The 13,465-nt window shown below is 28.7% G+C and overlaps 1 protein-coding gene across 1 annotated transcript in view; it reads right to left on the reverse strand.

Moving 5' to 3' along the window:
- Window positions 1-1,665: 1,665 nt before the first annotated feature.
- The window catches only part of LOC107439965 (uncharacterized), a gene marked incomplete in the record, with an annotated part of 14,167 nt that continues 2,367 nt past the window's right edge, over window positions 1,666-13,465 (reverse strand). The window contains 6 exon segments of the mRNA XM_043050211.2: window positions 1,666-1,889; window positions 3,743-3,944; window positions 6,030-6,165; window positions 8,899-9,020; window positions 11,317-11,413; window positions 12,222-12,352. Coding sequence (XP_042906145.1) covers window positions 1,767-1,889; window positions 3,743-3,944; window positions 6,030-6,165; window positions 8,899-9,020; window positions 11,317-11,413; window positions 12,222-12,352 — 811 coding nt within the window.

The raw sequence follows: 13,465 nt of genomic DNA on the forward strand, positions 1-13,465 counted from the left end.
GGAGTTTAAATTGTAAAATTTGCGAGTGGAATTTTTTCCAGCAAACTTCAACCCTTGAATCTTGATATTATCCAATCATTTAAAAGAACGTTGCACTAGACAACTGGTAAAATTATTTCTTTTTCTTGATTCCTGTGACCTGCAAGAGGCTACAATGATCTGGGAGTTCTAAATTTAATTTCTACAGCGTAGGTCAGAGTCGGCTAAAATGCATTACAAATGGGTTCAATAGTTTCTCGTTATCCAATGGAAACATTGACCTTCTAGAATAAAATTGCAGGTTTGGAGAGTCTATGACGTGTATATCGACGGCAACACAAGTTTAATGTTTATTCTTTCTCATCTGTGTCCTTAAAAAGTTTTCTCATTCATAGAGGGATTTTTGTTCTCCCTCTTTATACACATATACTAGATTATTACTCGAACCCACATATTAATTTGCTTGTATTTTGTAAATTCATCCGAAAAATTCTGTTTTCCATCTGGTAATTTATGTACTTCCACTTCGATTTTCAAGATTACGGTATATAGTCTTGCTGTTGGTTTCTTTTGTTTTTATTGGGGTAGTTACGGGCGCGGTAATTTACCGGCAACTTCAAAAACTGCTCCAGCACTGACAGCATGGTAATGCCCCCCCCCATGAAACTGCCATGTATGTCAGCACGTCTACTTTCAGTATATGCAAATAACTTTTTTTGGAAAATTGAATAACATAGATCCTGATGTATAAGTCAACTTTCTAAAATCCTAAAACTACAAAAATGAAGAAATTGACTTACACATCGGTAATAAAATTGGACATTCCTTGATCACGAAATATCAACAACACATTATAAACAATGAGACAGATATGAGTAATTGTGCATCAATTTACCCCTAATAAAAACAATTTTAATGTTATTTACAATTATTTTTGCATTTTCTTACATCTTTTTTTCATTATATATAAAGGTTTTATTTAAAAAAAACAATACTTTAAATTAAGTAAAGAAAAAAAAAGAATAAGGAAAGTTTAATAATTCTTTGATTTTGCCATATCTGGCAATCAATCTGAGTGTAGAAGTTCAAATCAATTTCTTATTAAGACATGTGTTAACTTCATATATTTCTTTTCTCATATGATTTACCAAATTCTGCATTGAGGGAAATTCTTCCAAAAAAAAAAAAAAAAACAATTTTTGACAAAATGCCACCTAACTGCATCAATTGCACCACATTTCACAATTTTTCAGTACTCAGGAAAAAAATTTCGCTATTAAAAAAGAGCGTTTCTAATAAAATGGTGACCTTATCTCGAAAAAAGTGATTTATAACGACTTTTAGCGCCCTCTGCGATTTTTAATAAGTCTGAACAATGAATTTGTATAATACAATGAACACCTTTAGGACAGACAGAATGAGAAAAAAGTGCTTCCTGAGGCCAGCATAGTCCGAGAGTATATGCACTAAAGAGTATGTATACATACTAATATCAGATGTAATACGAGAATACCATATCAAGTTCATGTGTATGTCTGGGCCAATGGAGTGAGAAAAGTTCATTTTATATGATACTGTGATCACACGATCACATATATATGTACTATATATATACTTTACTACTATATATATACTTTATATATTATGACTTTATTTCAAAATTAATAAATAAAAATACAAGCATAATAATAACAAACCATAAAATATATATTTATAAGAAATGCAAGAAAAAAATTTAGCAATAATTTCCTAATCCCTGCCATATCGTAAGCAAAAACTTATTACATTTATAATGAAGAACTATCTAAATGTACAGTTTCAAATGTCTTCACATCATTTAAAAGTTGATTGTATTCTTCCTTATACACAGGAAAATGCAACATAATTTCTTCTTTAATAATTTTCAGCTGCTGCAAAATACAATAAGTTTCAAATTAGTAATCAAAAATTTTTGAACAATATTTAAATGAAGCTTTCATAAGGAAAAGTGCAAAAAAATTGTAATAAAGAATAAATGGAAGAAATAAACAATTATTTAAAAGTAAACATTGGTTTTTAGTCATGTATAGTTCAAGAAAAAAAAAGTAAGTATAAAAAAAAAGTCCATAGGTTTCCCAGTCCATATAACAAACGGCAATAAAAAAATTCGTTGCCATCCAAACACAACTTTTTTGTTGAAAATATCATTGTGCTCATATTATTATTATTATTTAATAAAGATGGCATTATTATAAGCATTTTATAACCATTAAAATTTAGTTTTAGTATGTGAAAATCTGATCAAAAGTTATTCTGGTTCAGGACACAATGTGAAAAACCCAGAAAATTTTTTGAGCAAAAAATCAATATCAAAATATTAATATCAAGATGTCAATTTATGTACCATACATGCTTCATATTTAACATAATTTTTTGAACAAGCATTTATAATTACCTAATAAAGAATATTACACCTTTATAGAAACCAATTCAAGAAAAAACTTACTTCTTACAAGAATCGCGATATCGGGTTTTAAAATCGCATGAATATAAATCGCGATAGTGAATTTTAAAATTGTATGAATATGAATCGTAATACTGGAATTTAAAATTGCAAAAATACAAATCGCAATGCATATTTTTTAAATCAGGTAAATACAAAAATTGATGTTTAATATGAAAATCGTGTGAATAAGAATAGCGATATTAGCAGATTCCGGCGCAGTTCCAAATAGTCGAAATCCGCCGAATCAAAATGGCGGAAGCATCACACGCATGTTAACGTCTCCAACATGGGTTTCAGCAAAAGTTTCAAAATTTCGCCAAATTAAGTTTTTGATTTGCGGAAGTCCACGAACCAATGGTCTTGAGATCAGCGGAATTTTGCAACATCCGCGAATAATTCACATGACTTGCTTCAAGTTCTTAGACCAGGAAGAATGATACTAAAAACTCGAAATTCCGATAAATACGATCATCCCGGCTGGTTGCCCCATTTCTTTTTTGCACACTGTATATACAATGCTTAAAGTTTAGGTCTGATAGGAGCATAAACAAGATACTTTGATTTGTATATTAATGCTATTATATTTACTGAAGCAGGATTGTACAGAACAATAAATAATGCTATCTTCGTGTCATGGCAAGAAGAGCATATATTGTTGCTGTTGTACTAAAACAATGGTTAAAAATATGAGAGAAGTCTATTTGGAGAAAAATGCAAAGAAGTAATTTTAGTGAAAATAGGTTGACAGAATAAGTCGTTGAAGCTTATTTTGGAACATTCGTTGTATGTTGTGTGTCCGTTGTATGACGAAAATTTATGTTACAGCATTATGGTTGACTTAGAAATTATTATACTTACAAAAGAAACCAGATTATATAAAATTCCACTAAAATTCAATAATGAAATATGAACATCTAATTTATAAAAGAAGATAACATTAAAACTTTTTTTCTTGGTAAATCTTTGAGCAAGGTTCAGTTAGAAAGGGCAATTAAGCCACTTAAAAATCAGTACTGTTAAGCCACTAAAGAAGAAAAACAGTTCAACAAGCAATAAGACTTAGTTTCAATAAAAACACATAATTTCATATATAATTAAAATATTTATTTATGAAAGCAATTTTTCAACATACAGTAAAAGATAGCTATCACCATATGATTATATAAAACAGTAAATGATTTTCCTTGATAAAGTATAATTTCTCTTTATTAAAAAGAAGTTATACTCTGAAAACATACACTCATAGAATTTAAAAAGCGTTATGTGAATACAACTCACTTCTGTAACAAAATTTAGATTTTCCTTTATATCTTCAGAACCTCCACTCACAAGTCTTAATTTAAAATAAGCCAAGCTTCCTCCAATACTCCAGTAGCTGTTTTCTGTTTGGTCTTTAAATAAATTAAAAGTCATTTCATAGCATCGGTTGAAGACAGTTTTTGTTTCTTGCCAATTAAAAATATCTGCACCTTTATGGCACCTAAAAAAATATATTTAAGGAATCATAATAAAAATAATTTTTTGCAAAATATTGAAAAAATTTTGAGGAGTATATACACAAAAAAAGTTAAATAACTAACTTTTAGTAATGAAGTCACATAAATTTCAAATTTGATTTGATTTCAATACATGATATATAATTAGAAACAAGTTTTTTGTTTTGTTTTTTTGACTGACTAGCAATGGTCTCAACATAAAAACATTATACAGTAGAACAACGCATGGAACCATACATGGCAATACTTTTACTTTCGGTTCTAGTAACGTATGTAGAATTTTAAAAAGTATGCATTTTTACTTGTACTTCATTACCTTTTAAATTTAGTACTTTACTTGTTTTTTCATTACTTTTTATGAGGGAAAAGTACAAGTATATGTAACGAGAATGTCGAAAGATGTATTATATATTCATTATTTAACTTAATGTATTATATATTCTTTAACAGCTAACTTCTCTTTCCAAACATTTTTACGAATTGCTATTTGCTGAAAGGGAAAGAGCGTGGTAGAAGGGAACGTGAATTCTTTAATGGAATTTACCTGAATATGAAAAAAAAATTTTTTACTTATTTATTTAAACAAAAATTATGTTATCAAATTTGTTCACCTAATTATTTTGTTGAATCAAACTAATTTGTTACTAAAAAATTCTGAAAGTAAACAAGTTTCCAAAGATTTAATAGCTTAAAAATGAGCATAATTCAAAATTCCTTGTAATACGCAAACATTGAATTTTCATTTCCCGTTCACTATTTGAATAGAATTTTGTAACATTTTCCTGCATTTCAAAGTTTTATACCATTAAAATAAAATTTAATACATTTTAAAAACTTTTCTTAATGAAATTTACGATTAATATGAATTTTCGATTTCCTCAAAATGTACTTGAAAATTAATTTTTAAAATAAAATTTTTTCTCTCGCTACTCTTGCTTAAAGTACTTGAATTTTTTCATGTTAAATTAACACTTTCTTTCTCTTCTTAACGCTAACAGTTAATTTTGGACATTTGTAACAGTTTAAAGTTAACTTTCTTTAAGTTCGTGTGATTACAGCAAGTTCCTTGTTGTTTCAAGTGCTTTTAGGCCTTTTGCAAATGTTAGCACTGGTTGGGCTTCTGTTTTGCAGTTTTCAAAGGTTTTATTTTTTTTTAGCTTTTGCAACAATTTCTTCAGTCAATACAAGTTTCAAAATTTTCATCAACTGTTACATAAACATGTGTGATTATTGAATGAGACATTTTCCCCACACTGTAACAAGTTCTCATTTACTTATTCATCCCTGTAAAGCCTGGATTTTAATGAATTAAATCCCAAAATATACCCTATAAAAATGACCTTAAAAACGCAAATGTCATTAAAAAATCGCTAGTAATTTAGTAAAAACATTGAATTAAAAAAAAGTTCACTTAAGAATTATCTTCATTAATGTCAAAATATAATAAAGCAATATAATGCATGATTCATTAAAGTTGAAATAAATGTTATATGCTAAAATAACAACAAAAAAAGGGAATATTCAGTAAAAATTTTTTGTATCTGTATTTTAATGAACAGAAAATACACTTGATATAGAATAAGCAATGTTAGTAGATATCAGAATTTCATTAGATTATAAAATCACACAATTTATTTCAATCGTAGACAAAATAGTAAATTCTTTCTTAGAAAACTGTAATGTTAAATATATTACTAATCAGAGAAAAAGGGAAAGCTGGTAAAAATATTACTACTAAACATTTTGCATCAATTGCCACTAGAAAACATGGTTGCACGTGGTATGTGAGATACCAATATAAAATGTAAATTTATAAAAAAATATCTTGCATTGAATGCAATAAAACTTACATAAAGCAAAGAGAAATAATAAAAAATAGAGAAAAGAATAACCCAAAAAACTTAAAAAATACTCCAAAAGGCAAATATCATCAAAATCAAGGTTTTAATCATACAATTATTTTGATTTCAAAATAGGAAGTTTCCTTTAAATACAATTCAAAACGAAGACATTGTAATGCACACAGGTCACAACTAGTTAATAAAACGATTGAATAATAAAAATCTTACCAAACTGACATTTTTGCAGACACAAAAAAAGCTAAATCTTTAGGCATTGTTTGTGTAATATTCATATTCCACTTAGAAGCAAACTCATTGCATTTCTTTATGTCTTTTTCTATCCTTAGATTTCCTTCATTACCAACTTTAAAAAAACAAAACAAGTATTACATTTATAATTTTATAGTCAATCACACAATGAAACAAACTTTTTTCAGATATCAATGCTCTCTAACTCTACTGCCTTGGTGATAAAGTATTATGGTAATTAACAATAAAAAGCATAAATAATTTATTAGAGATTATAAAATACTATTTATCCAAATAAATTTTTTTATCAAAAATAAGAATAGACAATTTGAAGTCCATCCACCCTTCTATCTGTTATGAATTCTAGCAACCAATATTCCTTATCCAGTTGAAAGTTTTCTAAGTCACAAAATCACAGCAAACTATGGTTTTGTGAAATTTGGTTCCATGTAAAATGGGTGAAATATAAACTCTTGCGCAGGAAATGGTGGTACCTACATAGATCGCTTGGCGCTCGCCAAATGAAACTCTTTAGCTTTTCCAGATTTCGGCACAAAAATGCTAAATTCCCTGACTTTTTGAATGATTCCGAATTTCCTGATTTTTCTAGGTAGAGTTGAAACTCAGTATAATTTAATACATAAATATTTAATGAATAAGTATGATTTAAATTAATACATGAAAAAAGCATTCAAGACAATACACAAGTTCTAACAAGTCATTTTTGATAAATAAACTAAGAGAAAATATAAACTATAAAGAACAAATTTTTTAACTTGATAACAGGTTAAAAAGAAAAAACATATCATTCAGGCAGTATGTTTGTTTTAAATAAAAAATTAAACGGAAAAAAAATTACAAATATAGTTTAGCAATATTTTACAAATTAATTTCCAAATGTTAGTTATGACGAACCTCCGGACCGAATCTTATATCATCTCACATATTAAACAAACAAACAAATTCCTTAAAAATAATAAAGTTATATTTCAATGGATCCCATCACACGTAGGTAAAGATGGTAATAAGAAAGCTCTTACTCTTTAGCAAAGATGGGTATACAGGAAGAACAGCTAACTTAGCCACTCTCTACAAGTTCCTTAAAGAAGCACATTTGTCATAAAATGAATACAGCACATAAAACAGAGCAAGAATTACTATCCAAGGGAAAACGCTGGGAAAATATCCAAGAGAAATGGAAATACTACTTCCATATGGAATCCGTTGCTAATTTCAGATTAAAAGTTAGTCATTTACCAGAACATCTAAACATCATTATCATCCTTCCAACAAGTAAATGTCAAATCTGCAGAGCAGTTAAAATGAATGCTGAACACTTACTTTCATGCTGAGGACTCGATAAAGAATCTCAAAGAAGTGTAAATATTCTCAATTTACATTGGGATGCTAGAAGCATAATGAATTCTTTGTAAAATTTTCGTTTCTCTATTTGTCAGACATTTTTCACTCAAGCTCACTTTAATTTTGTTATCCTTAATATTCACTGTTCTCATATTTTAATTGTTGTATATTCTTATTGTACACATATTGATAGTTCTTTATATACAGTTGAACATGTTTATCTCGAAAACCTCTATATTTCAAAATTTCTAAAATTCATGTCATAATTCATCATTAAAATCAACGTATTTTCCACGTTTATGTCGATTTTTTTTCTTCAAAACCTCAGTTTCTCGAATTTCTAATAATAGAGTCCAAATGTCAAAACTTTCTTTATTAGTTGAACTTGCACACAGAGATGAATTTCGTGAACCCACAGGAAGTAGGGATGAACAGGTTGGGGGTGTTTCTTGGAATTTCAATCACTATCTCTGCACTTCTAACTAGAAAGGAATACAATGATTCTGGCAGTAGGTGAGGGGTAAATGAGTAGTGACCACCAGGGGTTAGCTTTTCAACATAGATAAGAAAGCTAAGGATAGAAATTCATTTTCACCTCAAAATTGCAACCAATGGATCAAAGGATAATTAAGAGTTTCAAAGTGAACTATATTAAACCGATGGTGCGCAAACTTACAGATGCCATCGGTGAAAAAAGTTCTCTTCCAAAAATATAAAAATGTTAGATGCTATCAGACTTACTGTTTAGCCTGGAGAAAAGCTATCCAAAATGGTTTTAAAAAGCTGGTTTTAAGGATAGCTGTGAAGATGATGAACAAGAGGTTGAAGGCATCGGTAAAGAAGAAAAAAAATGTTGAGACTGAAAATGCAGTGATAGAATGGAATGCAATAAAATCTGGATTTAATGTTGACATTGATTTTGAAGATTTTCATAAGTGGACAGATGTGGAAATCATATATAATGTCAAAGGAATATCAGATGAAGAAGCCGAAGATCATATTGATGAACCAAAAGTGAATGCAAAAGGGTTAGAAAAAGTTGTAGAATTCTTATGAACTATTCCTTAATAGCAGGAAAATTTTGGCTATGAGGGATTTGCACTCCTTCAAACCTTACAAGAATACTAGAAACAAATAAAGTTATACATCAAAAATCTTTGAAAAATTATTTTCAGTGTTAAATGTATGTTAAAAAAATGTTATGGAAACAAATGTATGTAGTATAATTAATTTAAAGAAATGCCTATTTTTTCTACTAAAAAACAATTGCATCTTTATTAAAATTTCTTAATTAAATTTAATTTTTTAAAGTACCTGTATAACTCGAAACCTCTTTATCTCAAATTTGTGAGATTCAAGATAGACAGGTTTGACTGTATGTTGCTGTATTATATGGATTGACTTCCGATAATTGCATATGTTAAAAAAAATTAATAAATAAAACAATTTTCAAATGTTTTGAAAAATTAAAAATCTTACAGCATACCAGTATTATCCATGAGAATAGCTGCTGAAAGTCCACAATAATATTGAGCAAAAATATCATAATTTCTATCATCATCAAGTAGTGAACTAAGCATATTCAAATATTTCCAGCACTCATCACTTCTAGAGAACATAGATAAGAAACATATAAGCAAGCTTTAAAAAAACTTTAGAGGATGCTATATCACAGAAGAAACTTTTTAATGGTAAAAACGGTTTCACCGTCATTGGTGGTAATTAAACATTTAAATTAGAGAGAAAAGTCAGTTCAGGTAAACCTAGAGTAAAAGATGAAGTTTCAAATGTTGAAAAAATGTTTTAAAAGTTTCAAAATACAAACAAATTACTGCAGAATTACTTTTCCACTGTATAATCCTCCAACACTTCGTTTGCATTTAGATATTTTGAAAACTTTTTATTCAGCATTTTAAACTTCATATTTTGTTTCAATGAACTTTTTGAATTCTGTAAAATTTTAATTAATTACTTTGCTGGAAGAAAAATTGCCATCATACATAGGAATGTTTCTTTTAAAAAGTAAAGAGTAAAAGTACAAAATCTTTAAACAAAAGTAATGAGTAAAAACAAGTAAAATTACAAGTACAATAAAAAGAAAGTAATGATTTACAAGCTAATTTCGAGGAAATCAAAAATTCAAAGTAACCTTAAATTTTATAAAAAAAAAATGTAACAATAATTTTTTTTTACATTTAAAATGCATTACATATTTATTTAAAAGTATAAATTTTTAAAAATACAGAAAGTGTTTCAAAATTCATTGAAATAGTGACGTTAATTGCTAAACCAGAAATCAAAATTCAATGTTTGCTTATAAAAAGGAAATTTAAATTATGTTCATATTAAAAATACCAAATCCGAATTAATCTAATTAAAAAAAATAATTTCAAAAATCTTGGAAAAAAAATTCTGTTTGAGAAAAACTTTTAAATAATTTAAAAAATGTAATGATTTCTTTCGACATTCTTATTACAAATACTTGTACTTTTTCACAGAAAAAGTAACGAAAAACAAATAAAAGTACTAAATTTAAAAAGGGAACAAGTACAAGTAAAAAAAAAAAATACTTTTTACTATCACCTTCTCTATAAGCATCAAAAGTAAAAGTATTGCCACACATGCTTGCCAAGGTTTTCTTCCATGGTGCAGTATAATTGTAACTCGTGTCAGCGATTTTACAAATGAACTGCATCATTGGATAGTATTTTTTTAATATTTCACAACAGCTGTTGGACCGCTGACACAATTTTCGGGTTTACGACTACTAATGTTCAACTACATAGCCTTGAAATTTTGAACCTAATCCAGAAGACAAGGGAACTCCTGGATCGAGTATCGGGAGAAATTTGCCTTTGTGGAGGACTTTTTGATGGAACTAAAGCGCATTCGCATGACATGGAGAAGAAGACAACAAGAAGCTCCCACGGTTAGCCTGACAGCAAGGGGACTCAAAACCCATGATCCGCCTACCACTGAGGATATTTCACGTCAGCACTGTGGTCGGTGGAATCCGTATGCGGAATGTGCATCAACCAGATATCGCTGGGATTCGAACCAGGTTCACCTCATTGGAAGGCAAGCGCTCTATCCCCTGAGACAGTGCAGTTCCTTTAGTTAGTATTATGTAATTAAATTTGGTAGTAAAGTAAAACATTCTAAATAAACTGGAATAAAATTTATTTGGGCCATGGTGGCTTAAGGGATATAGCGCTCACCTTCCATCATACAATTTCTGTACCCAACTTGCACTGACCACACTGCTAACTTAAAATATCCTGGGTGGTAGACAGATGATGAGTTGGAATCCCCTAACTGTTAGGCTAACTGGGGGAGGTTTTCGACTCCACGTGATGCAAATGCAGGTTAGTTCAGTTAAAAAGTCCTTCCCGAAGGCAAATTTTTTCTAGTACTCGATTCAGGAGTTCCCGGTTCTGGGTTAAGTTGCGATAGAGTTTAACATTGGCAGTTGTAAACTCAAATTACATCAGCTGTTCAAAAAGAGTTATAAAATAAAGTAAAAAATAAATTTTATTTATGTGGAATGAAATTAAGCTTTGAAATACTCTATGTCGTCCTGGGTTTTATAAATTGAAATAGATAATGCAGCACATTGTTGAGTTCACTCATTGCTGGTCAATAATGTGTTAAAAGCTAGTGAAATTAGAATGTGGTGGTATTATATGAGAATTATCAAAATACAGAAAAAAGGTAAAAATGAAAAAAGAAAAAGAGGTAAAAATTTAAACAAAGATTAATGAATACCAACATTCATTGAAAAATGACAACATCTGCTAGATATTAATTTTCAATAGTATATACATAGATCATTGCAATAAGAGATAAAAAAAAAGACAAAAATTTACTTTAAAATCCCCATGGGTAAAAAAAGATATCAAATTACCGATTGCTGAACAAATGCAAGTCGATTAATAATGAATGTAATAGAATGGAACAGTCAGGATCATTTCGAAAATCAAGAATCGTCAACGCTTCCTGTGCTGAAAATAGAAATAGAAAGATATTAATTTAATGGTCCATATCAATGGCAAAGTTGGCATTTTATCTGAAAAAATCCATTTCTCCAAAGAACATTAGAAGAAATCGGACAAAATGGAAGAAACTATAAAAAAGACTAATACAAATTCTTGAAAGTTGAATCAGTAGTTTCAGAGCAGTTTTAGAAACGTAGCTTTAAAAAAGAATAGCTTAAATTTAAACAAACAAAAAAAATTTTAAAATCCAGAAAGTTAAAAGAAACTCAGTTAAAAGAAACTTTATTATAACTTTCTTATAACTTTAGAAAGTTAATAGAAACTTTATTTAAAAAAAATTACTTGAAAAAGGTATGATTTTTATTTCTTACAAAGCTATGAAACCTTTTTCCCCGAAGCCCACCCAATTGACATTCGTCATTCAGGTCTTAAGAGGAAAGATTTGTTGGTCACTCTTTCAGGGGCACCATATTAGGTGGGCCAACATTACTCCCACAGTTATGACAGAGAGTAGTACATAGAATTAAAAAATATCCTTGTCTTGCCTGGGATTCGAACCCAGGACCTTTCTGGTGTGAGCTCCCTGACCAGCAGTTTGGTCATCCTATAAAAACTATTCAATTAAAACTTGGCAACCATTGCAGATTTTTAAAGAATCTTTTTTTTTTTTCTAAACTCAATAATGAGAAAATAAAACAAAACAATGACATTAAATCACATATATGATAAGATACAATATTTTTTATTTCACTGAGAGACTATAATAAATAAAACTTTAAGATGACTCAAGAGCCTTAAATATAATATTCCATACCTATCGCATCTGCATACGTAAGACGATTCTTCACTAAATTAGCCTCTATGAGAGTAGCATAAGCTTTTCCAATAGCCCTAATTTCTTTTACAGAAGGGAAAATTTTATAATTTTGCAAACGATTCCAACAACTACAAATAAGAAAATAATAATTATGACACAAATATTTTTTCATGCATATAACAGCTTAAACATACTTAGGTAAATGTATAAAATCTGATGTTTCTATTAAGCAATTGTTGAAACAAATAAAAGCATATGATATATCAATATCAAATAAATTGCAGAAATTTTATACAAGTCAATAAAATAAAAATTTAAACAAACAGAATATTTCATGAAAACCAAAGTAAAATGTCAGCATTAAAATAAATATTTAAAAAATTTGATATTTTCTTCGTACTGCCCATGTCCATAGAGAAATGATTGGTCACATCAATAAAAAGGAAACAGAATCTAATGATTTAAATCAGTATTTTATTTTAAAGATAATTTAAAATAAAATTCAGAACCAACAAGTTTTTTTTCACAACAAATTTTTAAAAAACTTGCGATTTTTTAGCTCTTTTATCTTAAGAAGATCTTATTTTAATGCCTTTCAACTACACAACAATAATTTATCTTTTTAAATCTTAAAATCCTTATCTATTTTCTTAGTCGAGTGTATTTGCTAGTATGTACTAAGTGGCAATATTTAAAATTTCACAGAGGGTTTTTTAGTACATTTAGCAAATAAATAAAAGAAAAATAAATAAATAATTTGACGCCAATCTTATAAATTTTCTCTTTTTGGGGAACATACATGGTAATTGAATGAATGTATTGAATCTTTTGAAAAGTTATGATTATACAGGAAACTCTGATTTTTAAATGACATGGTAGAATAAACTTCAAATTCTCTTGTAAAAATAATTTAAAGCAATGGAAATAAATAAATTTTCCGGGATTTTTCCAGTTTTTACCCATTATTCGATATTTTTCCGATTTAAAAAAAATTATTTTCTACATTTTAGACCCTCTAAAATATAAAATAGCTCATTTAAAAAATAATATAAAGCAAAATAAGCCGAAGAAAAAAAAAAGAAATTTTTTTGAAAAGTTGCTGTAGCTGGGATTCGAACCTGGGTCCCTTGCCCCAGTTGTCAGCTACTAGTCCGGTGTCTTGACCACCACGCCACTCGAACACGAGAAGCCTGCCATCATTTAGCTTTAAAAGTCCTACCACGGACAGCTATGTAATAGAC

This window comes from Parasteatoda tepidariorum, chromosome 9 (genome assembly GCF_043381705.1).
Source record: "Parasteatoda tepidariorum isolate YZ-2023 chromosome 9, CAS_Ptep_4.0, whole genome shotgun sequence".
Lineage (NCBI taxonomy): Eukaryota > Metazoa > Arthropoda > Arachnida > Araneae > Theridiidae > Parasteatoda > Parasteatoda tepidariorum.